General features: G+C 38.4%; 1 protein-coding gene and 2 pseudogenes across 1 annotated transcript; 2 read left to right on the forward strand and 1 right to left on the reverse strand.

Annotated features, from left to right (window-relative positions):
* Window positions 1-657: 657 nt before the first annotated feature.
* On the forward strand, window positions 658-1650 carry Olfr498 (olfactory receptor 498). The gene has a single exon (NM_146307.2). It carries the CDS (start codon window positions 658-660, stop codon window positions 1648-1650), a length of 993 nt encoding a protein of 330 aa, NP_666419.2.
* On the reverse strand, window positions 11076-12739 carry Olfr499-ps1 (olfactory receptor 499, pseudogene 1; annotated as a pseudogene).
* On the forward strand, window positions 21238-22195 carry Olfr500-ps1 (olfactory receptor 500, pseudogene 1; annotated as a pseudogene).

Consider the following 27810-nt stretch of genomic DNA (forward strand, 5'->3'; position numbering starts at 1 on the left):
CCTTTGTCAGTAATATAGTAATCATTTAATAATAGCAATAGTTTAAGACACCATTACTTAGTTCTATGATTTTATATTTTATTCTTTTGTTAAGTTTCTAATAAATACTGATATTTTCTTAAGATTCACATTATTTTATATTTATTTATTTGTGTATTCATACATTTACTTATTTGTATAAAGGGTACTGGTAACACAGCATATGTGTGGGTGACAAAGAACAACTTTCAGAAGTTGGTTCTTTCTTCCCATCTTTTAGGTTACAGGTATCAAACTCTAGCTGTACCATTTCATGCTTGGTGGCAAGAACGTTTATTTACCAACCTATCTTACTGGTCCAAGTCTCATAATTTTTAACTTTAGCCTTAATGAAAATCTTGTATATTTCATTTTAAGTAAATGTAAAAAAAAGTTGTTTATTATTTATAACACATTTCTAGCATTTCTGCTTAAATAATTTTGAAATAATTGTTGCATATAAGTGTACAAATAATGAAAATGGTGGTGAAACATCAATAACTTATCCAATGTTTTGAATAATATATTAGTTTGTAATGTTCTCCATGCCCCGGTTAACTGAAATGAAGTGACTTATTTATGAATCAAATTTTGTAATATCTTCATCACAGATTTAATCTAGGAGCAGTTATGTGTCTCATGGCTTTCCTAGAGGATGGGAACCACACTACAGTGACAGAGTTTTTTTTATTGGGATTAACTGATGACCCAGTTCTTAGAGACATCCTCTTCATCATCATCCTGTGCATCTACCTGGTGACTGTGTCTGGGAACCTCAGCACCATCCTTCTTATCAGAGTCTCTTCCCAGCTCCATCACCCCATGTACTTTATTCTCAGCCACTTGGCTTCTGTTGACATAGGCATTTCATCTTCTGTCACACCCAATATGCTTGCTACCTTCCTAGTAAAACAAAATACCATCTCCTACATTGGATGTTCTATTCAGTTTACCTCGGCTGCTTTTTTTGGGACAGTTGAATGCTTCCTTCTGGCTACCATGGCTTATGATCGATTTGTAGCCATCTGCAACCCACTGCTTTATTCCACAAAAATGTCCACAGAAGCCTGTATCCAGTTGGTGGTAGGATCTTATATACAGGGTTTTCTTAATGCTTCCTTTTTCACTCTTTCCTTCTTTTCCTTGTTCTTCTGTGGACCAAATAGAATCAATGACTTCTACTGTGATTTTGCTCCTTTGTTGGAACTCTCCTGTTCTGATGTCACTGTTGCTGTTGTTATTACCTCAATTTCTGCTGGCTTTATCACACTGACAACAGTGTTTGTTATAGCCATCTCCTATTCCTGTATTTTCATCACTATTATGAAGATGCACTCCACCGAAAGTCGATGCAAGGCCTTCTCCACCTGTACCTCTCACCTCACTGCAGTTATTCTGTTCTATGGAACTGCTATATTCATTTATGTGATGCCCAAGTCCAGCTACTCCACTGACCAGAACAAGGTGTTGTCTATATTCTACACAGTTGTTATTCCTATGTTGAACCCCCTCATCTATAGCCTCAGGAATAATGAGATTAAGGAGGCTCTAAAGAGACACCTTGGTAAGAAAGTATTTTCTTATGGTAACCTGTTTTGTAAAACTCACTATAACCACAATTACCCAGTATGACCATCATCTGAGGTTTAGTTATTCACTTTCTTGTTATTCCTTTTGCCTGAATCTCTTTTTTCTCCCAGTACACATAGATACTATACTTTATTGCATTTTTATTTTGTAGTTTTTAGTATGTCTTTAAGAACATTATGCAATGTATTTTGATCATGTGCAGCCCCTCTTGAACTCTTCTCAGTGTAGTTTCCTCCTCTACACATTCAAGTATTTTTTTCTATCAAACTCATCTTGTTGTACCTGTATATATTTAGGTATTTAGGCTTTACTGAAGCATGGTTAGCCTACCAGGGCATGTCCTTATAGATAATTTACTTTCATTCTGGAAGTTTCCAATAACTCCTCAGCTACCTATAGATTCATACCCATGTTCCCTCTATGTGCTATGATTTTGTCTAATGTGAGCATATGGATACCAAAAGTGTTAACAAGAGGCCATATTTGTAACCATTCTGTTGTGCCTTGAATACACTGTTTATTTGTATTTAGCTATCAGCTCCAACTCTTACACTTTTTCTTCCATCCTCACAATGGATCCTGAGCTTGGAAAAAAGGAGGTGTGGTATAGAAGTTCTACATATTGTAGAGCCTTTCACAGTGTCCAATTCTCTGCATATTGACAAGTGATTGTTTGTTTTGTTTTGCTTTGCTTTGCTTTTTGTTAATCACTATTTACTACAAAAAGAAACCATTATGATAAGAATTGGGAGAGTAAAAATATATGTATCCAATGATATGTCATTGAGAAGTGGTTTAATACTATGTCCATTGTCCATTGAGGAGGATAATGATGGTGAGTTCTTCCCTATGGCCTATGACCTGTCTAGCATAGGTTTTGGCTTTCATAGATGTGTTAGGTGTGATTTTTCATATGGTGGAGTTAGACTTAGATCAAATAAGAAAGTTCTTGTTTATTCTCATGATACTTAAGAATAATCTATATTATAGCTAAACTATATTATAGCACCAGTAGATGTGACTTTCCAGGCTGGTGTTTATTGTAAATGAAGTGCTCACACGTTAAATGTCTGTAAACATGTATTTTAAAATATCCCTATATTACTCTACACCTATTTTTATTTTTAAATATTTTCATTCACTTTAGAATAAAATCCAGGTGCCCATCATATTTTCTTGCTCTAATACCACTTGCTCCATTGAGATTTCATTGCTATCCTAAACAAGCCAACACAACACATCCCTGACACAGCTAAATTTCCTACTTAGATCACCTCCATTTGTTCTTCCCTACTACATTCTATGTTTTAAAAGGTTGATTCATCTCTAGTATAATGTCCACTGAAGTATGAATTTTGTAATATTTGTATCATTCAGTAACAAATCTTTAGTATCTACTTGGTTTTACAGTAAAATAAATATTCAATAAAATATCTAGATGGAATGAATGGCTAAATGGTTATCTTGTATCTACCTGTAAAATAATTCCAAAGCTCTGACAGTAGATTGCAGAAAAAGTTTCCTTTCATGAAAAAAAACGATGGTGGTTTTGATGTCTTTTCCCTGTCTTCTTCAAAAGATATCCTCAAACATATGAAGAATGTGCTTGAAATCTTCATTGATACTAACATTAATATTCCTGACTAGTCAGTAAGTTATTATTATTATTATTATTATTATTATTATTATTATTATTATTACTCAAACAGCCAGTACATAATGTAAATTACAGAACACTTGAACACTCCATTCAGGGTTTATGGGGAGACTAATTTTATGTTCAGGAAGTTGGAATTTACATGACTAAAGTTTTAAAGTCTCATTTAGTCAGAAGCACCTTAAAATTTTACCAGATATATGGGGAAGTTTGTTGAATGCTAAAGACTAGGAACAATCTGTTAGAAGAGTAAGGCATAAAGTTTCCAAAATGATAGCTGATAGTATGAAGAAGTTGATGTTTATTGGTAAATGTCAATGCCGCCATGTCTGATAATCTGGCTTTGATCTAAGAGACCTATAAGGTAGAAGGAAGGAACTAACTCACACAAGTTTGATCTTATGTGTGGACTTGCACATTCTTGTGCACACACATGCACACTTACAAGCACACACACTAAATGAAACAGAAACAAATAAAGAAGCAGGTAAGATAGACTAAAGAAAAATGACAAGTTGCTATCTGGTGGAACTAAGAGGAGATTGAATGGACTGGAGAGATGGCTCAGTATATAAGAACACCTATTACTTTTGCAGAGGACCTGCGTCTAGCTCCCAGAACCAACATTGTGGCTCAGACCACCTATAATTCCAAATCTAGGGGATTCAGCAGACTCTTCTGCCTTCTAAAGGGTCCTGGCATGCATATTGTACATATCCTTAAATGCAAAGCACTCATACATAAAAAATAAAAAGAAATGAATCTTTTTCTTTTTAAATTGAAAGGGAGGATATTTGTGAGAGCTTTTCTATGAGAATTTAAAGTTCTGTCTTTTTTTGAAGTCTTGAATTGATAGTGTCTGTTCCTATGATAGAAATGCCCATGGTATTGGTTAAAATTTTACTGCTATGTACTTTAGCCTGTGTTTCCCTAGTTTACCTGGTGACCTTAACAAGAGAATAATATGGATCACAGCACCCATTTATTACATCTGGGCCATTGAAGTCATGGTATCCCCTCCTATCTGATTAATCCCCATCTAACAGTCAAAAACTTCTGTATCCTAATATTTTTAAATCCATAATTTCCATACCTTCCACTTTTCTAAGTAACTGATTTCATCATTGTCACTGTTTCCTGGAGACCTAGAGTGTGCTTTTGAGTATGTCTCCTGGAATGATAGGTGATAGAATTATCTAAACATACCAGTGGACACCATCTGACAGCACTTCTATTTCTCAGCACAATTCTCTCTTTATGTATTTTTTATTAGTAAATGGATATCACATAATGGCTTCAATTTGATAATCTCATACACGAATATAACTCATTGAGAGAATATTCATCCTTGTTATCCACTGTCACCCCATTTTTTTCTATAATGTATTTTTATTCCCATTACATCCCAATTGTCTCCATGCTTTCTTCCCAGTTCTGCCATTATAAATCACTCCCCCACTAACCCCTTCTCTTTTCCTCAGAGAAAGGGAAGATCCCATTGCATACTACCCCACCCTGAGGCATCTAGTCTCAGCAGGGATAAGTACATCCTCTCCTACTGAGGCAGTCTAGGTACAGGAAGGGGATCCAATGATATGGGCAACAGGGTCATAGACAGGCCCTGCTCCAATTGTTAGAGGACCCACATGAAAAAGAAACTGCACATCTTCTACAAATGTATAAGGAGCCTGGGCCCAGCCACTTCATACTCTTTTTTTGGTGGTTCAGCTTCCATGAGAGCCAATGGGGTCAGATTAATTGACTCTGTAGGACCTCTCAGGAGATAGTTATATTAAGTTCCTCTCTGTAAACAAAGCAGAATAGCATTAATGGTGTCACAGGTAGGCTTTCTCCCATTGGATGAGTCTCAAATTGGACCAGTCATTGGTTGCCTGTTCTTTCCAGTCCCTGATCCATCTATATCCTTGTATATCTTGTAGCCAGGACAAATTTTGTATTGAAATTTTTTTCTTTTTTTTTGGGGGGGGGGTGGTTGTTCCCTCCTTCTACTGAAAATTCTGCTTAGCTACAGGAGGTAGTCACTTCAGTCTCAATATCCCCAGGCAGTCGGAATAATAGCTAGCTCAACCCCACAGATTCCCTGAAGCCTCTTCCAACCCATGTCTTCACCTGTTCCCACAGATGGCCTCAACAATTTCCATTCTCACTCTCAACTCTTCCCTACTCGCCAATACCCTACCAATATCCCCAGAACCCTCCTGACTCCCTTTCTACCCAGTTTCCTCTCTTCATCTACCTCCTATAACTATTTTGTTTTCCTTTCTGAGTGAGATTCACACATCCTCCCTTGGGCCCTCTTTTGGTTTCCACGGATCTTTGGATTGTTATTCTGGACTTTATGACTAATGTCCATTTACAAGTGATTACCTATCAGAGATGTCTTTCTAGTTCTGCATCACCTTATTTGGGATGATATTCTCAAGTTCCATCCATTTATCTCCAATTTCATGATATCTGAATTTCTAATAGCTGAAGAGTATTCCATTCTGTAGACGTACCCCATATTCTTTACTCATTTTTCAGTTGAAGGACATCTAGGTTGTTTCCAGTGAGCAAGAGGCATATTAGGATACTTTTGGAATATATGCCCAGGAGTGATATAACAGGATCTTAAGGTTAAAATGTCTGCAATTTCTGAGAAAAAGCCAAATTGATTCCCAAAGTGGCTGTACATGTTTGCACATGTTCTTAAGCAATGGAAGAGTGCTCTTCTTGTTCCACATTCTTTCCAGCATATGCTGTCATTTGACTTTTTGATTGTAGATATTCTGATGGGTATAAGATAGAATCTCAGATTAGTTTTGATTTGCATTTCCCTAATGACTAAGAATAGACATTGAACATCATTTAAGCACTTCTTGGCTATTCGAGATGGCTGTATTGAAAATTCTTCATCCACCATAATCAAGTAGGCATCATCCCATTATTGTACAGGCAGTTCTGTATATGAAAACCCATGGAAGTAATTCACCTTACAAACTGAAAAAAACAAGACAAAACTCAAGATCATCTTATTAGATACTGAAAGAGCCTTTGATAAAATCCAACACTCTGTCATTTTAAAATATTTGAAGGAACAGGGATATAAGGTGCATAGCTAAACATAATAAAAGCAATATACAGCAAACGAATACCAATATTAAGTTAAGCGGAGAGTAAATTAAAACAATTCCACTAAAATCAAGGACATGACAAGGCTTTGCACTCTCTCCCTCCCTATTCAACATAGTACTTGAAGTTATAGCTAGGGCAAAAAAGGACAAAAGGAGATCAAGGGGATACACATTGGAAAGGAAGAAGAGAAACTATCCCTATTAATAGATGATATGATGCATAAAGGATTCAAAAATTTCCACAAAAGAACAAGTACAGCTGGTAAACATATTCAGCAAAGAGGCTGGACACAAAAATCAATGCAAATGGCTATGTCCTCTTGTGGCCTTCATTTATACAATTGATATATGGGCTGAGAAAGAATTTATGGAAACAGAACTCTCTATAATAGACACAAATAATGTAAAAAAATCTTGATGTAACTTTAAGAATGCAAGTCAAAGATCTGTATGGCAAGAACTTCAAGTCACTAAGAAAGAACCCAAGGAAAATATCAGAAGATGAAAAAATTTCCCCTGCTCATGGCTTGGTAGGATTAACAGTAAAAATGGCCATCTTACCAAAAGCAATCTACAGATTCAACGCAATTCCCATAAAAAATCCAACACAATTACTTACAGAGCTAGAAAGAGCAATTCCAAATTTCATATGAATAAAACAGGATAAATAAAACAATCTTAAACAATAAAAGAACTTCTCAAGTTATCACTATCCCTGACTTCAAGCTTTACTATAGAGCAATAGTAATAAACACTGCATGGAATTGACATAAAAACTGACAAGTTGATCAGTGGAATAGAATAGAAGACCTAGAATTATACCTACACACCTATAACCACTTGATTATTGACAAAGCTAAAAGGATAAATGAAAGCATCTTCAACACAGTACTGGTATAATTAATGTTTGCATGCAGAAGAAGGCAAATAAACTCACATCTATCACCCTTCACAAAACTCAAGACCAAGTAGAAGAATGACCTCAATATAAAACCAGGACACACTAAATCTAATAGATGAGCATGTAGGGAATGGCCTTGAACTCATTGACACAGGAGACAAATTAACTAACAGTACACCAATAGTTCAGGTACTAAGATCAACTATTAATAAATGGGACCTTGTGGATCTGCAAAACTTTTACAAGGCTATGGACACCATTGATAGGAAAAAAAAATGGCAGCCTACAGAATCAGAAAAAAAACTACACAACTATCAATTTGAAAGAGGACTAATATCTGAAATGTATAATGAACTCAAGAAAATAGAATTCAACAAATCAACCCAATTAAAAATGCAATCCCATTTTTCTTACTACTTCATAAATACAAGTCCATGTATACTGCTCTCCCTCCCAAGTGGGATTGAGACATCCTCACTTGGGCCATTTGACTTGATAACCTTCTTGAGTTCTTGACCCGTCCAGCAGGTCCAGTTATTCGAGGGTCTCGAGGGGACCTTCTCCTAAGAACCAAATTGGGGGGTAGAGAGAGATGAGGGTCTTGTGCGAATAACGACACAGAAAAGTTCTGAATTGCATCAAGACCCCAATGTATTAGCCAGGCCCAAGGTTTAAATGCACAAGCAAAAGGGGAAGTACTTCTCAGCAGGAGGAATGGGGCAGCAGAAATGCACCTCAGCAGGAGGGATGGGGCAGTGGAAAAAGAGGAAGTACTTCTCAGCAGGAGGGATGGGGCAGCAGAAATTTTTCTTTTGGCGACTACACTGGGAAGCAGGAACTTGGCGGTATCAGGGTACATCTTGAGGTCAGGACATCGGGTGCTGACTTAGGGTTGGAACAATCTGTGGTTGTTCTCAGAGCGGTGCATCGGTGGCCCGCTTTTGACCCCCTTTTCTTCTCAGGGGGAGAGGCCCAATTCAGAGATCAAGAGTTGTCTTAATAGCTCCCAACAAGTTCTGTGGATTGTATTCTGGGTATTCTGTACTTTTTTAGCTAATACTTATTAGTGAGTACATGCCAAGTATGTCCTTTTGTGTCTGAGTTACCTCACCCAGAATGATATTTTCTAGTTCTATCCATTTGCCTGCAAAACTCATGATGTCCACATTCTTAATAGCTTAGTAGTATTCCATTGTGTAAATGAGCCACATCTTCTGTACCCATTCATCCATCGTGGGAAATCTGGGTTGTTTCCATCTTCTGGCTATCACAGATAACGCTCTTATGACCATATTGTAACCTGTGCCCTTGTGGCATGGTGGAGCATCTTTTGGATATATGCCCAAGAGTGATATAGCTGGGACTTCAGGTAGATCTATTTTCAATTTTCTGAGAAACCCCCAGATTGATTTCTAGAGTGGTTTTACCAGTTTGGAATCCTACCCGAAATGGAAGAGTGTTCCTCTTTCTCCATACCCTCAATATCATCTGCTATCAAGTGAGTTTTTTATCTTAGCCTTTCTGATTGATGTACGGTGAAATCCCAGGTCATTTTGATTTGCATTTCCCTGATGACTAAGGATATTGAACATTTCTGTAGGTGCTTCTCAGCCATTCGAGATTCCTCAGGTGAGAATTCTTTGTTTAGCTCTGTATCCCATTTTTAATATGGTTATTTGGTTCTCTGGAGTCTAACTCCTGGAATTCTTTGCATTTTTGGATATTAGCCCTCTGTTAGCTTTAGGGTTAGTGAAGATTTTTTCCAATTTGTATGTTGCTGGTTTGTCCTATTGACTATGTTCTTTTCCTTTCAGAAGCTTTCCAGTTGCATGACTTCCCATTGATCAAATGTTGATCTTAGAGCCTGAGCTATTGGGGTTCTGTTTAGGAAATTCCCCCCTGTGCTAATGAGTTTGAGGCTCTTTCCCACTCTCTCTTCTATTAGATTCGGTGTATCTAGTTTTATGTTGAGATCTCTGATCCATTTGAACTTGAGATTTGTGCAAGATAACAAATATGGATCTATTTTAATTTTTCTACACACAGACTGCCAGTTATACCAGCACCATTTATTGAAGATGATTTCTTTTTTCCATTGTATATTTTCACTTCTTTATCAAAGATCAAGTTTCTGTAAGTGTGTGGTTTTATTTTTGGGTCTTCAGTTATATTCCATTGATCAACCTGTCTGTCTCTGTGCCAATACCATGCAGTTTTTATCACTACTGCTCTGTAGTATAGCTTGAGGTCAGGGATGGTGAGTCCCCCTGAAATTCTTTTATTTTCAATGTATATCTATTTTAACTAAGGCATTAAAGTATGAGAAATTAAAGTCATAACATGACTATTCAGCACCTCATAATTTTTTCTATTTAATATACCTTGAATCCTTTCAACTGTGCTTAGCATCATTCATTGAAATGTTGTTATGGTTTTACTTTATAGCTTAATATGAATGTTTTTATTTGGGTAGACACTGTAAAGCCTAATATTTTCATCCAATCTCAGTGAGGAAAATAGTTGGGATCTGAGTTTAGGTTTCAGGTGCCTAAATGGTTTCCAGCCAAATGGTTGATAATAACTTCAATATATAATTATGTTAAAGAAAGAATTAAAAATATATACTGAAAATCAATCCATTTCCCAGTATTTGTACACCCTAGTTATATTTGTATATAATTTTTCCAAAAGACTGATAAAGTGTACCATTCAAGTACGTCCCCTACATCATTTTCAGTGCCTGAATTTCTTTAGAAATTGTCATGGAAAGTATAAGCACAGAGCATGTAAGACAGAATCAAGAGACTTAAAAACACTCCAGGGTAGAGAAACTGTTTCATATTTGTAAGGTCAGTTTCTCATTGGTATTTTCTCATCTGTGAATTGGGGTAAGATTTTTAAGGACAGTAGATTTTATGTAAAAATTGACTATTGAAGTAGAGATTGTAGAAGCAGGTCCTGGGGGTTCAATGCTAAACTTACAACTTGTGGGAAGCCACATGTGCCATTGCAGAGTGGCGCTGACTACTGCTGGCCACCACGCATAAGTTTGGACAAACAACCAATGTGTACATATGCAGTAAAGTTTTTTTGCAAAGACACTGCCTGGCCCGGGCATGATAATGAGGCTTTGAGAGTATAACCAATCAGATGTGAGACATTCAAATGAGGTATGACAATGAGGCTCTGAGAGGTACAGAGAGAGAGTAGCCAATCAGATGAGGAACATGCAAATGAGGCTTAGTGCATAACCAATCCGGGTGTGAGACAGGCCTCTCCTAGGCCTATATAAGCAGCACCAGTTCTGGGCTCGGGGTCTCTTTGCCTCTACAATCAAGCTCTCCCAATAAACGTGTGCAGAAGGATCCTGTTGCAGCGTCGTTCTTGCTGGTCGAGTCGGGTGTAAGCGAGAACAACTTATGGCCATGAGTCCATGAGTGTTATGATCTAATTACTTAGTCAAGCTACTTATAAAATAAAGTTAATGATACCTTTTCCCACATGTTGTTGTGTTTATATATAGGATACATTTAGAGTGAAGATGACACACAGTCATGCAAATTATTGTTGGCTACATGAATTTTAAAAAAGAAAGATTTCTTGATATCTGTAGGAATTCTGTACTAGTAATAATTATTAGAATAAGTTTAAATACTTCAAGATAGTTTCCAAATTATACACAAGTGTACAAATGAAACTTAGAACAGTCAAATAAGATATTGACTAAACTGTCATGTGGTAGACACTGAGAATGACATGAATAAATGAAATAATTTTGTTTCTTCAAAGAATAGAATCTATGCAAAGCCTTTGCTTTTCTTGGGGCCTCTTTTATATCTCTGTTCCTCAGAATGTAAATGAGGGAATTCAGGATGGAGAACACCTTTTTGTAGAACAGAGATAACACACTGTTCTACTTAGTTGAGTAGGTGGCTTGGGCTTCATATAAAAGAAAGCAATGGTTCTATACTAGAAGTTGACTGCAATAACGTTGCAGGTACAGGAAGAGAAGGCATTGTGAAATCCCTCAGTGAAGTGCATCTTCAGAATGGTGATGAGGATGTAAATGTAGGAGGTTGCTGTGGACTGGACTCAGTTGGCCTCTCATCCCGCAGGAGAATCAGGGTCTTGGTATGAAGGTGGGCAAGCAGTTGGTGAAAAATGACAAACAGATGCTAATACAGAGAGAATGCTGTATTTGAATGTAATTTCTCAAAGTGAGCATCAGATTTATTTACAGAAGAAAACAAAAAAGTTAGGTGACAAATCAGCCAAGGTATATTGAAGTTATCTGACACAAAACAGAATAATGCATACATAAAGACTGAAAGGAACCAGGCAATGGTTACAACTGAGATAAGATCAGTCCTATCTAAAGTCAGCTATTGACAGGGGCCAGGTGAAAGGGCTAATATGCCCAGGTGCAATTCTGATCTATTTTATAACCCACCACCAGGGGGTTTCCACTCTTGCCAACCTTTTCATGAATAATACAATTTCCTCCTTAAAACTTAACCTGCTTCTTCCTAGACCATTGTAAATTCCTGCATATGGGAATGACTCAGCTATAATTCTAAGTTTACTTTGTTGAACTAGCCCTGAGATTTTTAGCTCTTATCTAAAATACTGCAAGAAAGCATATAAGATGTTCCACACTATCACAAGGACAAATCTGGTTATGGGGCACCAGAGACTATCCAGGAGACAAGTTTCTGTAAAACTTTTTGATTCACGGCTGCAGCCAACCTTTTGGACTTGCCATGCAGGCTTCACTGGAGTGGGTATGGCAAGAGGTAGCTGTGAAAAACACTGATACTACAATGATGGATCCAACAGAGATGGATGGGATGATTCCAACAATGGAGACATCTGAGCTACATAGTTTCAACTATTTAGACATCACAGGAGAGAGCTATCTGATTTGATTCACAGAAGTACAGACTTAAGAACAGGTAAGTTTTCCAGTACTCACATTGCCAGTAACTTAAGAAGTCCAACTAAGAGGAGGCAGATTTGTGAAACATATATATGTATGGGATAGTTTAGGGATAAGCAGATGGCCATATAGACATCATAGATCATGTCAGCTAGCAGAAAGCACTCTGCTGTCACAAAAGTCAACACAGAACATATCTAGGCTTCATGGACATGCACAGGAAGTGCTGTTCCATGTACAATGAATACCTTCAGCATTATAGGTGTAATTGCTTTGGAATAGGCAAGATTCATAAAAGCCAGATGGCTAAGAAGCAATATAGAGGTTGACTCCAATAACAGTACTATGGAGCTGGAGACAGCTTCTTACTAAATTGATTATGCTAGTAAACTGAGAATGCATATTCCAAGAAAATGCAAAAGGATGATGAAACAAAGAACAAGCTTGTCTGTTAACCTTTATAGGATGAACTCTATCAAGGTACTGTGGACTCTAGGCTCCATTTCTTGTCCAGATTGTCCCTGTTGAGGAAAATGACAAATTCATTTGTTTAAAATGCTCATTCCATATGTTCAGAGTTGTATAGAATTTTTCCTCAGAATCAATCAGGTGTTTTTGCCAAGCCCTGTAGAGTCCTGGTGAGGATGGAGTAACATGGTTCCAACCCCTGGGACAGGGCCCCAATGTGAGCTTCCATGAGTGTTGATGGCTGCTCTGAGCATAAGGTTTGTTTGTGTAATAATGTACATATTTTCACATTCCTCCAAGGAATGTCTTGTTAAGGTTATAATGACTACATGATAATCTAAGACAGCAGGATCCCAGGAGCTGAAGGTGTGACTAATGTCTCAGCAAAATGTTAAACACTGGGAGTTCATAACAGTCTTTAAAGCTATGGGAAAGAGCTCTAAATACATGTGTGGAAAATATATATATATATATATATATATATATATATATATATATATATATACATATACATATAACTTACCAACTATGCAAAAGGATGGAATAAGAATTATAAGAGGCTTCATGAATCTAAAGGAACAAAGGGAGCTATACTATGAGGCAGCATGTCTAAAAGATACAAATGCAAGCAGATATCTAAGTTCAAGGTCAGTATAGGACAGAGTTAGTTTGGGTCCAGGTGTGGTAGAAATGGTAATTTCAGGGCAGGGTCCCATCCATCTATCTCATTGTCTGTGTTTAACAAAGGCAGACAGATCTCTGAATTCTATCCCTATGTTAAGAAAAAAAAAAGTATACTTGCTGTCTCCTAAGAAGCACAGGGTTGTGATCATGGGATACTGATTCATAAGATAATCAAAAGAAACCTGGAGTAAATAAGTGGAAGAGAGAGAGGTACAATTAAAGACTGGACTTGTGTTATACAGAATATAAGCTATCCAGAGAATTTTTTAGGATAAAAAAGAGAGAACTGGAAATTCTGAAGCCACCAGGTTCACAGGTCCTCAATTGTGCCCTGGAGCATATCTTCTGCTCTAGACCCTCTCCACCTTGCCCAAAACCAGAGACAGCCTGATCCCCAAAGGAGTTCTGGGAGAATCACAATCCCTGATCTCAAGCTGTATTGCAGAGCAATAGTTATAAAAACTACAAGGTACGGAGACAGGTTGATCAATGGAATATAGTTAAAGACCCAGAAATAAACCCATATACCTGTGGTCACCTGATCTTTGACAAAGAAGCCAATAAAACCCAGTGAGAAAAAGTATTTTAAACAAATGGTGCAGGATCAACTAGTGGTCAGAATGCAGAAGAACACCAATTGATTCATTCTTATCTCCTTGTACAAAGCTCAAGTCCAGGTGGATCAAGAACCTCCACATAAAACCAGATACACTGAAACTAATAGAAGAGAAAGTGGGGAACACGTTCCCCACTCAAACACGTTGGCAAAGAGGAAATTTTCCCGAACAGAACATCAATGGCTCTGCCTCTAAGATGAACTATAGACAAATTCGACCTCATAAAATTGAAAAGCTTGTGTAAGGCAAAAGACACTGTCAAAAGGACAAAACAGCAATCCACAGATTGGGAAAAGGTCTTTACCAACCCTACAGCTGAACAAATCCAACACACTGTATTTAATAAAAGATTCATAGACAACTGAATGGTATAGTGTATTTCATATGGACATTTTATGTGGACAGGTGTTTAAAAATACCTAGAATTCTTTGCTTCTGCAGTCTCTAAAGCAAATATTAAAAACTTTAAACCCTGAACTACAGCTCAGGAATGGCATTAATGATAATGAAATGCAAATGATTAATTTGCCCTCAGGTAGGCAATTACCTGAGCTGGGTATGCAATAGGCATTTCTTCTCTACAAGAAAATATACTAGGAATAGAGATTACTCACCCAACCCTTTTAGCATCCAGGTAGATGCGGATGGTAGATGAAAAGACCAAATCTTTGATGCTGCCAGAGAATATGTCAGAAGTACAGTGGACTGATTCAAAAGATAAGCACATCAGGCAAGACCATGACCCTGTTCCCCTTGAGCCTGAACTGTATTGAGCAACGTGAGCTAATCTTACTAAGGCCTTGGAAATAGGAGGATGAGCATTAGTCCCATGGCAGCAGCACCACACAGGATAAAGAAACCAAATAGTTCATGAAAATTAATTGTATGGGCAAATCTGCTTAATACTTGGTCTTTATCTTTGGAGATCACTTTATCCTTTGAAAATGTATCTAAATATATAAGCTTCAGATGGACACACAAGTCAAGTGGAAGAAGGCAATAATATAGACCAAAAACTAGCTAAATTAACTTGTATTTCCACATTCAAACTCATATATATATCCCTTGTTAAAGGATTATTATATATCTAGCCACTGATGAATCCAGAATCCAGTATTATCTTTAATAGTATAGAGACCTATTACTCATGCAAATGAAGTCCCTATCTTTGAAGTGTGAGAGGAGCGGGTGTGGCAGCAGTCCCAAAATGGTGCCCGGGACTGCAGCCAAGTCTTATGACTTGTACCTGACTTCCTCATACACCTGAAAATAAGCCACGACCATCGTGAGAACTGTGCAGGTGCACCATGATGCAAGATCAGACCATATGACGAGTGATGATTCTGGCCAATGGACTGCTGTTACGTGGACTGGGCTGATGGGGCGTGGTTGAGGGTTTATATAAGGGATTGAGATTGGGGGTGGGTTGGTTGTTGTTTATTCCTTGAGAGATTGATTTCTGGAGAGAGATTCCTGCATGCATGTTGAAAGGTTCCTGAATAAACTGCTTTGAGAAGAACGTAGTTTCGTCGTTCTTTTCTGCTGGTCAGAATCGGAAGCAACAAATGGTGGCCCATACGGGGATGTTCACAACTCATCCCAGTCAGGGCAGCTAGCTGGTAAGGTTCCCAGGTAAGTGGGACAATTTAAGTTCTTGGATTGAGACGATAAGGTTCTCGGTTTTGGGACAAGTTGCACCAAGCACCATGGGAAATTCAACCTCAGGTCAAACAGTGCACCAAGCTCTTAAGGACTTGATGAAAGTGAAAGGAATCAGGCTGAAAAAGGAGACCCTGGAGAACTTTTTAAAAGCAGTGGATCAGATCACTCTTTGGTTCCCCGTATCAGGACATCTTACAGGGCCCAGTTGGGAGAAGTTAGGGAAGGACTTGGTGTTTGCAGAAGAACAGTGAGTTCTCGCTAAAGGGGTGCTGCCAGTGTGGAAGCTAATATGGAATTGTATCGAGGATAAGGAAAGATATGGAGCAGAACTCCAAAAGGGCAATGAGGCACTGAATCAGGTGAGAGAGGAGCGATTCCAAAAGTTAGAGGCAGAAGGAAGTTCTAGAGATGGGGATATGTTTGAGGACGATCTGGAGAGCATAGCCAACAGTTAAGAGAAAGTGAAACTTTGTCTCTGTAACTCCTTCCATGGGTGTTTTGTTCCCAATTCTAAGAAGGGGCAAAGTGTCCACACTTTGGTCTTCGTTCTTCTTGAGTTTCATGTGTTTTGCAAATTGTAACTTATATCTTGGGTATTCTAAGTTTCTGGGCTAATATTGGAGCTGAGACAAAAGGATGGACCATCTACAGACTGCCATATCCAGGGATCCATCCCATAATCAGCCTCCAAACGCTGACACCATTGCATACACTAGCAAGATTGTGCTGATAGGACCCTGATATAGCTGTCTCTAGTGAGACTATGCTGGGGCCTAGCAAACACAGAAGTGGATGCTCACAGTCAGCTATTGGATGGATCACAGGGCCCCCAATGGAGGAGCTAGAGAAAATACCCAAGGAGATAAAGAGATCTGCAACCCTATAGGTGGAACAACATTATGAACTAACCAGTACCCCGGAGCTCTTGACTCTAGCTGCATATGTATCAAAAGATGACCTAGTCGCCCATCACTGGAAAGAGAGGCCCATTGGACTTGCAAACTTTATATGCCCCAGTACAGGGGAACACCAGGGCCAAAAAGTTGGAGTGGGTGGGTAGGGGTTGGGGGGGAGGGTATGGGGGACTTTTGGGATAGCATTGGAAATGTAAATGAGGAAAATACCTAATTAAAAAAAAGTGAAAATGGGGGTAGAACCTTTGGGGCCAGGGCTGCCGTGGCCACCTCCATATGCCCCTGAAGAAGCATCAGGGCATAGTCTGCACCCAGAAACCTGGAGAGAACTGTGAGCCCAGTGCTTTTCTGTATTTCAGGATGCACAGGAGGTCATTGGAGCCAGCACCTCCAGCGCCAGAGAGTCTCGTCTGAGGAGGTGAAGCGGATAATGGAGCTGCTGGAGTAGAACTGGCCCCAGAAAAGGTATAAAAGGATGTTGTAGTGAATTATTTAGGAACAAAAATTATGACAAAATATGTGTTCCCCTCAAAAGATTCAGTTTCGCACAGATCAATTGTGCACCCTGAATGATTTTCAAAAGTCATTGGGAGATATTCAATGGGTCAGACCCTATCTCTCGTTGACCAATAAACAATTACAACCATTATATGATATCTTACCAAGCAAGACAGATTTAAATTCTCCCAGATATCTTACTGATGCTGCCAGGAAGGCTTTGTTGTTGGTAGAACAGCATATTCAGAGTGCAGCCTTGAAACGCCGAGATGAGTCCAAACAGTTTATCTTGTGCGTACTGCAAACAGAGTCGCAACCCACTGGGGTTTTATGGCAGGGAGCTCCCCTGTTATGGATACACCCAAAAATCTCCCCAGCCAAGACACTTGTTTATTATCCTGCCTCAGTAGCTCAGTTGGCTCTGATTGGTATACAGCAAAGCATGCAGTTTTTTGGAGTAGCACCTGAAAGTCTAATAGTACCATATAATGCTAAGCAAATTGAAGTGTTAACAGCCACGGAGGATAATTGGACTATTTTGAGGTGTAGTTTTCAAGGCCTTATAGATAATCATTACCCCAAGGATCCAATATTACAGTTGGTTAAAGTACATCCAGTAATCTTTCCTCGTATTACTGCTAGAGATACAGTGTTGGTTTGGGAGAGTGGGTCTGTTTGTGTGTTTCCCCAGGATCACCAACAACCACTGTGGGTCCCGGATTCAGGGCAAGCAAAGCAATGAGGACATGGATGTTCCTGTGGCTGGGAATGCTCCCGCTAATGAGAACTGAAGAGCTACGTTGGAGAATTATGTCTGTGTTCCCGAAACCCATCCCGTTGATGCATTCGGCACAAGTGTTTCCTCGATTCTTTACATCTAATGCTTCGCTACAATTGCCTTTTTTAGCATGGGATGGAGAGATAGCTCCAGTGCAGGAATCTATGCTGCTTCAGCTAAAGGGATTGTTGTGTTTTCAGATGATTCAAAATGTTTCACAGATGAATGATTGTGTTCAGCTGTATCTACTAAAGCTAATGCTATCTGGATTCGAGGAGTGTGGCCTGACAGGATATCCAAGGGTGATGGAATTATACCCTCCTAACCTAGATGGGCCCCCTCTTTATGGTAGGAGTGTTCCTGATTCCCTTCCACCTTCGGCAGTGAAGAATTATTTTCCCTTTTCCCCTTATATAGGTACAGTCCATAATAGTTCCTTTTCGGGGAATAATTGGACAAATCAAAATCCAGCTCAAGTAGGAGCTAGTAATGCTTTTAATGTATGGTTGTTATGTGGGGTGAATGGTAGTTGCACTGATCTTTCCCCCTTAAACATGGTGGCAGAAGGGGCCTGGGACAATGCAAATTTTTATTGGAATGGTCCTAATGTGTTTAAAACTTCTGTATTTCAATTTACTGGAGGGAAGAATGTTTCTTTTCAGGCTACGCCTGATTGTATGTGGTCTCCTTTTGTGTTTATTGTTTATAAGAATAATGTTGTTAATTGTAGTAGTGATATTTGTTATTATAGTATGTGCTGGAATCCATCTGAATATCATTTGGCTGTTGTGACTAGGATGCCTTGCTTTGTACCTTGGTCTGTTCAAGCTCCTTCTTCTATGACTTTGTTTAGACTTAAGAGGGATTTTTGGCGTTGCTGCAGCCATTGTCACTGCTGTAGCAATCTCTGCCACCGCAGCCACGGCTGCGGCCATATCCCTTACAAACTGCTGCGACTGTGAATAATTTATCGACCGGTGTTGCAGAAACTTTGGATTGCTGACAGCTGTCTCCCACTTAAAAGAGTGGGCCGGAATTGATGGACTTGCCCTGTGTCTGATATTCATCAGCATCCTGGCCTTCTCGTGCACCTGCTGCATGCAGAGTCATCAGCACAGAGCCCAAGCCTTGATGATGCAGGTTTTTGCGGCGGTGGAGGCAGTACAATCTCCTCAAGTGTGGCTTGGCATGCTAGAGAAGTAGTCAATGACGGGTAAGACTCCCTGGATATGTCACCAACCTAAGACAGGGATCAAACCAATGCTGTTTGTCTCCCAAGGACGGGTAAGGGGCATTGCCACAGGGGGCAACCTAAGACAGGCATTCTCTCTGCCAATAAGTAAAGAAGGGGGAGATGTGAGGAGCAGGTGCGGCAGCAGTCCCAAGATGGTGCCTGGGACTGCAGCCAAGTCTTATGACTTGCACCTGACTTCCTCATATACCTGAAAATAAGCCACAACCATCGTGAGAACTGTGCAGGTGCACCATGATGCAAGATCAGACCATATGACGAGTGATGATTCTGGCCAATGGACTGCTGTTACATGGACTGGGCTGATGCAGCATGGTTGAGAGGTTATATAAGGGATTGCAATTGAGGGCGGGTTGGTTGTTGTTTATTCCTAGAGAGATTGATTTCTGGAGAGAGATTCCTGCATGCGTGTTGAAAGGTTCCTGAATAAACTGCTTTGAGAAGGACATAGTTTCGTTGTTCCTTTCTGCTAGTCAGAATCGGAGGTGACAGAAGTGCTTTGATGTCATACTGTTGGTATTGTCTTGTGGAAATACATGCTTTGTTTACTGACTCAATGTTCTTCACAATCACCATATATTTTAGACAAAGAGAAGGTATAATGTAAAAAATGATGAGATAAGAGTGCATGTAGTGCTGTGTTGGATGAGCTTGGGTAAAATAACAAAAGTTATAAATACCAAGAGAAATTAAAATATACAATCCCAGAATTATATAATCACTACTAATATTTACTAATTGTTCACTAAGCACCAGGACATGACATAGAATTTAACATAGAGGTCTTTCATTTTTAAGAAATAGTATTAATCCTTTTTACTATTTCATTGAGAATATTTAGTTTGATAATTGGTAAATGGCTTTAGACTATATAAGAAGTTGAGAATGAGGATATGAACTGCACACAGTCTGGACTTGATCTAACTTTTATGTAACTATGATCCATGAAAGAGTTAAAGTGAAACTGAGAGCATGTACAAATTTGCAACATGTGTAGTAGGGTGTTTTTGCTGCTATGTGCTTAATACACATTCTTCTGTATTAGTCATGGTTCTCTAGAGTCACATAAATTATGTGTAGTCTCTATATAGTAAGGGAATTTGTTGATGGCTTACAGTCAACTCCCAACAATGTTCAGTAGCATCTGTGAATGGAAGTCCAAGAATCTAGCAGTTACTCAATCCCACATGGTAAGCAGTCAAAGAAGATAAAGAGGGCAGGTTCCTTAATACATAGTTCATATTGTCTTTTAGTAAAGTATGGCTAAATTGAGACAAATTTTCATATTAGAAGTTGGAAAACTAGAAAGAAATCAGTTTTTTCTCTAAATTTAAAAAATTTAGATAAAAGCTACATAGGCATATTTACCGTGTAAAAATAAAAACCAAGAGATACATCTTATGAAGGAAGGTTTCTAGTATATGTGTTTAGATTAGCAGGCTTCATATTGGCTCACAGAGACTGAAGCAGGAAGCATAAGGGCTGCAAGAGTCTGCAACAGAGCCTCTGTGAATGCTACAGCTCTTAGCTTGATGTTTTTGTTGGACTAGTATTAGTAAAAACAGGCATTTCTCTGGCTTTAATCCCTGCTTTGAAACAATTTTCTTCCTACTGCCTTGTCCAGTCTCAGTATGAAATTTTTGTCTTCTATTTCAGTATCTTGTTTGTTTTTGTTGTTGTTGTTGTTTTGTTTTTTTATGTGTGGTTGTTGTTTCTTGGAGGCTTGCAAGTTTTTGAAGGAAAACAGAAGGGGAGTTGATCTGGATGAGAAGGAAGGTGTGCCGGTGTGTGTGTGGATACCAAGAGGTACGATGGTAGCGAAAATGGTGGTCAGAATGTATTGTATAGGAACAGAAATTTATTTTCAATAAAAATGACAAGGAATTGAGTCAAAAATGTACAAAAAATAAATAAAATTATAGTAATACATATTAGTTACACATACATGTATGCATATCAAGAGACTTGATCAAAACTTTGTCAGAATAACTGTCACATTCTCTTTAAATGATATATTTACTTGTGATAACCTCATATTTGTGTTAATGAAAGTGATGACCCATAAATGTAAATGCCTTTCCATACTGTCTCCATCACAGCCTTGATCTAGCAGCAATTACACTGGCCCCTAGCTTTCCTGGAGTATGGGGACCACACTACAGTGAAAGAGTGCATTTTACTGGGTTTAACAGATGACCCAGTCTTTAGAGTCATCCTCTTCAGCATCATCCTGTGCATTTACCTGGTGACTGTGTTTGGCAACCTCAGCACCATCCTTCTAATCAGAGTCTCTTCCCAGCTCCATCACCCCATGTACTTTTTTCTCAGCCACTTGGGTTCTCCTGACATAGGCTAAGCATCTTCTGTCACACCTATTATGCATGTCAATTTCCTGGTGGATAAAAATATCATTATGACCCTAGGGTGTAATATCCACCTTGGCTCAGGTGCTTTCTTTGGGACAGTTGAGTGCTTTGTTCTAGCTGCCATGGCTTATGATTGCTTTGTGGCAATCTGTAGTTCACTGCTTTATTCAAACAAGATGTCCTCACAAGTCTGTGTTCAGTTGCTTGTAGTAACATACGTAAGCAGTTTTCTTAATACTTCTTGCTTCACCCTTTCTTTCTTTTCTTTTTACTTCTGTGGACCAAATAGAATCAAACTCTTTTTCTGTGATTTTACTCCTTTAGTTGAGCTCTCTATCTTTTGACAGTGTTTCTATTCTTGTTACTATTTCTGGTGGCACTGTCATTGTGATTACAGTGTTTATTATTGCTGTCTCATACATTTACATCTTCATCACCATTCTGAAGATGCACTCCACTGGGTGTCGCCATAAAGCCTTTTTCACCTGCACCTCCCACCTCACTACAGTCACCCTGTTCTATGGAACTGTCACATTCATCTACCTGATGCCAAAATCTAGCTACTCCACAGACCAAAACAAGGTGGTGTCTGTGTTCTGCATAGTGGTGATCCCCATGTTGAATCCACTCATCTACAGCCTCAGAAATAATGAAATTACAGATGCTCTTAAGAGACATATAGGTAGGAAAACATGTTCTTGGAGAAATCTATTATGCTGTGGGATTGCTATAGCAAAAAAAAAAAGTCTCAACAGTATAATAATATTAAAAGAAATTTGAGTGTCTGTGATTGAAAAAGTCTTGATATTATTCATGAATGAGAATCATAATATATATCAGAATTTAATTTTCAGACTATAGAAGATGTAACAGGGACATAATAAGTTATTTTAAATAAATAAAATGAAGTTTTAATTAAGAGTTTAGCTTGAAACTTGCAAAATATAATCTGCTGAAAACAGTTTGAATTTATTTTCATATTTTTTTAAAAAATCATCATTAACTCAAATACAGATTGCTTCTTAAATTCCTTCAATGTTTTATGTGTTTGGTAAATCTAGGTACCCTAGTGCTATTGTGAAAGACTAGTATCATAGAGGTTGAACCTAGTGGAAAATATTTAGTTCATTAGAGACATGCCATAAAGGATCTTATACACCCAGAATACTCTTTGTCTTTTCTCTTTATTGACTATAAATAGAGGGGTTTTGCTTCACTATGTCTGTCTTTGATGATGTTCAACCACAGATCCACAGCAACAAATTTAATTCACAGGAGATTGTGGCCTTAAAAACTTCATCCTAACAATAAACCTTTATGTTCTATGCTAGCTGATTAACTCAGCTCCTTTACTCTAGAAACAGGAAGCTTACTAACACCCATCACAGTGCTTCATTATGTGTCTGGATCAATACCAGATTATGCAAGATAAACCTTATGAGTACAATTATCTTTGCACATTGTGAGAAAAATGATAAAGATCAACTAGGGAATTAGAGTTGGTAGAAATATATTTTTTATAAAAATGTTGCCTGTGAGATATGGATTTTATGTACCCACAAAAATCTGATGTGTGGTATAAACCTGTGTACTGGCCTAATATGAGTCCCATAGGAAATAACAGAAAACCCATCCTTCACATATCTGAAGTTTTGTTGGAGCAAAACCTCAGTTTCTGTGTTAGATTGACCTTGGAAGAAACTAGGGAAGCAAACAACAAGATCAACAGTGGAAGTAGCCTTCCAGAAGACATCCAACTTTACAAGTTCAACTGTGAGACTGGTAAGAGGACATTTTCAGAAAGATTTTATGGTTAGTCCTGTATCCTTGTGAGCACAAGGGATCAGACCTGGCTATATCTCCATTGAAATCTGGCTGCCTTTAGAGAAGAGCAATAAACCTCCATATATGGGTGATGATCAAATTTACCCCCTTTTCCTATCAACTTTAGTGTTTCAGAGATAATTTCTATCTTCTAGCTGATAGAACCAAAGTCATTGATGTTTCTATTCATTCACTTTCAATTATATACATTCCAGAATTGTGTTTAGTGTTTCTCACATTTCACATGTTAGTCTAGCCCAGTGGATAGGGTGACATATGAAAACTGCTAAGACCAGAATTTATCCTCTAATGTAAGAGATATGACAGTAAAACTAAAAGCTAAATGATTTAAACTATCAGAAAGGGTTGAATAGTATTTATAATATCAACAAGGGTTAGTATCTACCTAGCATATGAGTTAAATAATATTCATTCTTAATTATCAATTTTAAACTGTACTTTATAAATTTAAAACAAGAGACTAAATAAATCTTAGATCTTGAAATTGACTGCATCAATACTTAGCATGACTTTAACATATTTCTGAATATATTAAAGGGTATTATCATTTATAAGGTTATTGATTATTAACTTGTATTTTTAATTATAGTAGCTATTGTGAGATTAAAGCCTGTTAGGTTTGAGCCTTAAAATCATAATTTGAATTGAAACTCATCTGTTACCAAAAAAAGGTTTTTTTTTTAGGTTTTTTTTTTTTTCCATTTTTTATTAGGTATTTAGCTCATTTACATTTCCAATGCTATACCAAAAGTCCCCCATATCCACCCACCCTCACTCCCCTGCCCACCCACTCCCCCTTTTTGGCCCTGGTATTCCCCTGTACTGGGGCATATAAAGTTTGCAAGTCCTATGGGCCTCTCTTTCCAGTGATGGCCGACTAGGCCATCTTTTGATATATATGCAGCTAGAGTCAAGAGCTCCGGGGTACTGGTTAGTTCATAATGTTGTTCCACCTATAGGGTTGCAGATCCCTTTAGCTCCTTGGCTACTTTCTCTAGCTCCTCCATTGGGAGCCCTATGATCCATCCATTAGCTGACTGTGAGCATCCACTTCTGTGTTTGCTGGGCCCCGGCATAGTCTCACAAGAGACAGCTACATCTGCGTCCTTTCAATAAAATCTTGCTAGTGTATGCAATGGTGTCAGCGTTTGGATGCTGATTATGGGGTGGATCCCTGGCTATGGCAGTCTCTACATGGTCCATCCTTTCATCTCAGCTCCAAACTCCGTCTCTGTAACTCCTTCCATGGGTGTTTTGTTCCCAAATCTAAGGAGGGGCATAGTGTCCACACTTCAGTCTTCATTCTCCTTGAGTTTCATGTGTTTAGCAAATTATATCTTATATCTTGGGTATCCTAGGTTTGGGGCTAATATCCACTTATCAGTGAATACATATTGTGTGAGTTTCTTTGTGAATGTGTTACCTCACTCAGGATGATGCCCTCCAGGTCCATCCATTTGGCTAGGAATTTCATAAATTCATTCTTTTTAATAGCTGAGTAGTACTCCATTGTGTAGATGTACCACATTTTCTGTATCGATTCCTCTGTTGAGGGGCATCTAGGTTCTTTCCAGCTTCTGGCTATTATAAATAAGGCTGCTATGAACATAGTGGAGCATGTGTCCTTCTTACCTGTTGGGGCATCTTCTGGATATATGCCCAGGAGAGGTATTGCTGGATCCTCCGGTAGTACTATGTCCAGTTTTCTGAGGAACCGCCAGACTGATTTCCAGAGTGGTTGTACAAGCCTGCACTCCCACCAACAATGGAGGAGTGTTCCTCTTTCTCCACATCCTCGCCAGCATCTGCTGTCACCTGAATTTTTGATCTTAGCCATTCTGACTGGTGTGAGGTGGAATCTCAGGGTTGTTTTGATTTGCATTTCCCTGATGATTAAGGATGTTGAACATTTTTTCAAGTGCTTCTCTGCCATTCGGTATTCCTCACGTGAGAATTCTTTGTTCAGTTCTGAGCCCCATTTTTTAATGGGGTTATTTGATTTTCTGAAGTCCACCTTCTTCAGTTCTTTATATATGTTGGATATTAGTCCCCTATCTGATTTAGGATAGGTAAAGATCCTTTCCCAATCTGTTGGTGGTCTTTTTGTCTTATTGACGGTGTCTTTTGCCTTGCAGAAACTTTGGAGTTTCATTAGGTCCCATTTGTCGATTCTCGATCTTACAGCACAAGCCATTGCTGTTCTGTTCAGGAATTTTTCCCCTGTGCCCATATCTTCAAGGCATTTCCCCACTTTCTCCTCTATAAGTTTCAGTGTCTCTGGTTTTATGTGAAGTTCCTTGATCCACTTAGATTTGACCTTAGTACAAGGAGATAAGTATGGATCGATTCGCATTCTTCTACACGATAACAACCAGTTGTGCCAGCACCAATTGTTGAAAATGCTGTCTTTCTTCCACTGGATGGTTTTAGCTCCCTTGTCGAAGATCAAGTGACCATAGGTGTGTGGGTTCATTTCTGGATCTTCAATTCTATTCCATTGGTCTACTTGTCTGTCTCTATACCAGTACCATGCAGTTTTTATTACAATTGCTCTGTAGTAAAGCTTTAGGTCTGGCATGGTGATTCCGCCAGAAGTTCTTTTATCCTTGAGAAGACTTTTTGCTATCCTAGGTTTTTTGTTATTCCAGACAAATTTGCAAATTGCTCCTTCCAATTCGTTGAAGAATTGAGTTGGAATTTTGATGGGGATTGCATTGAATCTGTAGATTGCTTTTGGCAAGATAGCCATTTTTACAATGTTGATCCTGCCAATCCATGAGCATGGGAGATCTTTCCATCTTCTGAGATCTTCTTTAATTTCTTTCTTCAGAGATTTGAAGTTTTTATCATACAGATCTTTCACCTCCTTAGTTAGAGTCACGCCAAGATATTTTATATTATTTGTGACTATTGAGAAGGGTGTTGTTTCCCTAATTTCTTTCTCAGCCTGTTTATTCTTTGTATAGAGAAAGGCCATTGACTTGTTTTAGTTTATTTTATATCCAGCTACTTCACCGAAGCTGTCTATCAGGTTTAGGAGTTCTCTGGTAGAATTTTTAGGGTCACTTATATATACTATCATATCATCTGCAAAAACTGATATTTTGACTTCCTCTTTTCCAATTTGTATCCCCTTGATCTCCTTTTGTTGTCGAATTGCTCTGGCTAATACTTCAAGTACTATGTTGAAAAGGTAGGGAGAAAGTGGGCAGCCTTGTCTAGTCCCTGATTTTAGTGGGATTGCTTCCAGCTTCTCTCCATTTACTTTGATGTTGGCTACTGGTTTGCTGTAGATTGCTTTTATCATGTTTAGGTATGGGCCTTGAATTCCTGATCTTTCCAAAACTTTTATCATGAATGGGTGTTGGATCTTGTCAAATGCTTTTTCTGCATCTAACGAGATGATCATGTGGTTTTTGTCTTTGAGTTTGTTTATATAATGGATTACATTGATGGATTTTCGTATATTAAACCATCCGTGCATCCCTGGAATAAAACCTACTTGGTCAGGATGGATGATTGCTTTAATGTGTTCTTGGATTCGGTTAGCGAGAATTTTATTGAGGATTTTTGCATCGATATTCATAAGAGAAATTGGTCTGAAGTTCTCTATCTTTGTTGGATCTTTCTGTGGTTTAGGTATCAGAGTAATAGTGGCTTCATAAAATGAGTTGGGTAGAGTACCTTCTACTTCTATTTTGTGAAATAGTTTGTGCAGAATTTGAATTAGATCTTCTTTGAAGGTCTGATAGAACTCTGCACTAAACCCATCTGGTCCTGGGCTTTTTTTGGTTGGGAGACTATTAATAACTGCTTCTATTTCTTTAGGTGATATGGGACTGTTTAGATGGTCAACTTGATCCTGATTCAACTTTGGTACCTGGTATCTGTCCAGAAATTTGTCCATTTCGTCCAGGTTTTCCAGTTTTGTTGAGTATAGCCTTTTGTAGAAGGATCTGATGGTGTTTTGGATTTCTTCAGGATCTGTTGTTATGTCTCCCTTTTCATTTCTGATTTTGTTAATTAGGATTTTGTCCCTGTGCCCTTTAGTGAGTCTAGCTAAGGGTTTATCTATCTTGTTGATTTTCTCAAAGAACCAACTCCTCGTTTGGTTAATTCTTTGAATAGTTCTTCTTGTTTCCACTTGGTTGATTTCACCCCTGAGTTTGATTATTCCCTGCCGTCTACTCCTCTTGGGTGAATTTGCTTCCTTTTTTTCTAGGGCTTTTAGATGTGTTGTCAAGCTGCTAGTATGTGCTGTCTCCCGTTTCTTCTTGGAGGCACTCAGAGCTATGAGTTTCCCTCTTAGAAATGCTTTCATTGTGTCCCATAGGTTTGGGTACGTTGTGGCTTCATTTTCATTAAACTCTAAAAAGTCTTTAATTTCTTTCTTTATTCCTTCCTTGACCAAGGTATCATTGAGAAGAGTGTTATTCAGTTTCCACGTGAATGTTGGCTTTCCATTATTTATGTTGTTATTGAAGATCAGT

The sequence above is a fragment of the Mus musculus genome, chromosome 7 (assembly GCF_000001635.26).
Source record: "Mus musculus strain C57BL/6J chromosome 7, GRCm38.p6 C57BL/6J".
Lineage (NCBI taxonomy): Eukaryota > Metazoa > Chordata > Mammalia > Rodentia > Muridae > Mus > Mus musculus.

What these genes read in the sequence shown, in the direction of transcription:
- Olfr498 (NM_146307.2), top strand. Translation starts at nt 658, where the DNA reads ATGGCTTTCCTAGAGGATGGGAACCACACTACAGTGACAGAGTTTTTT.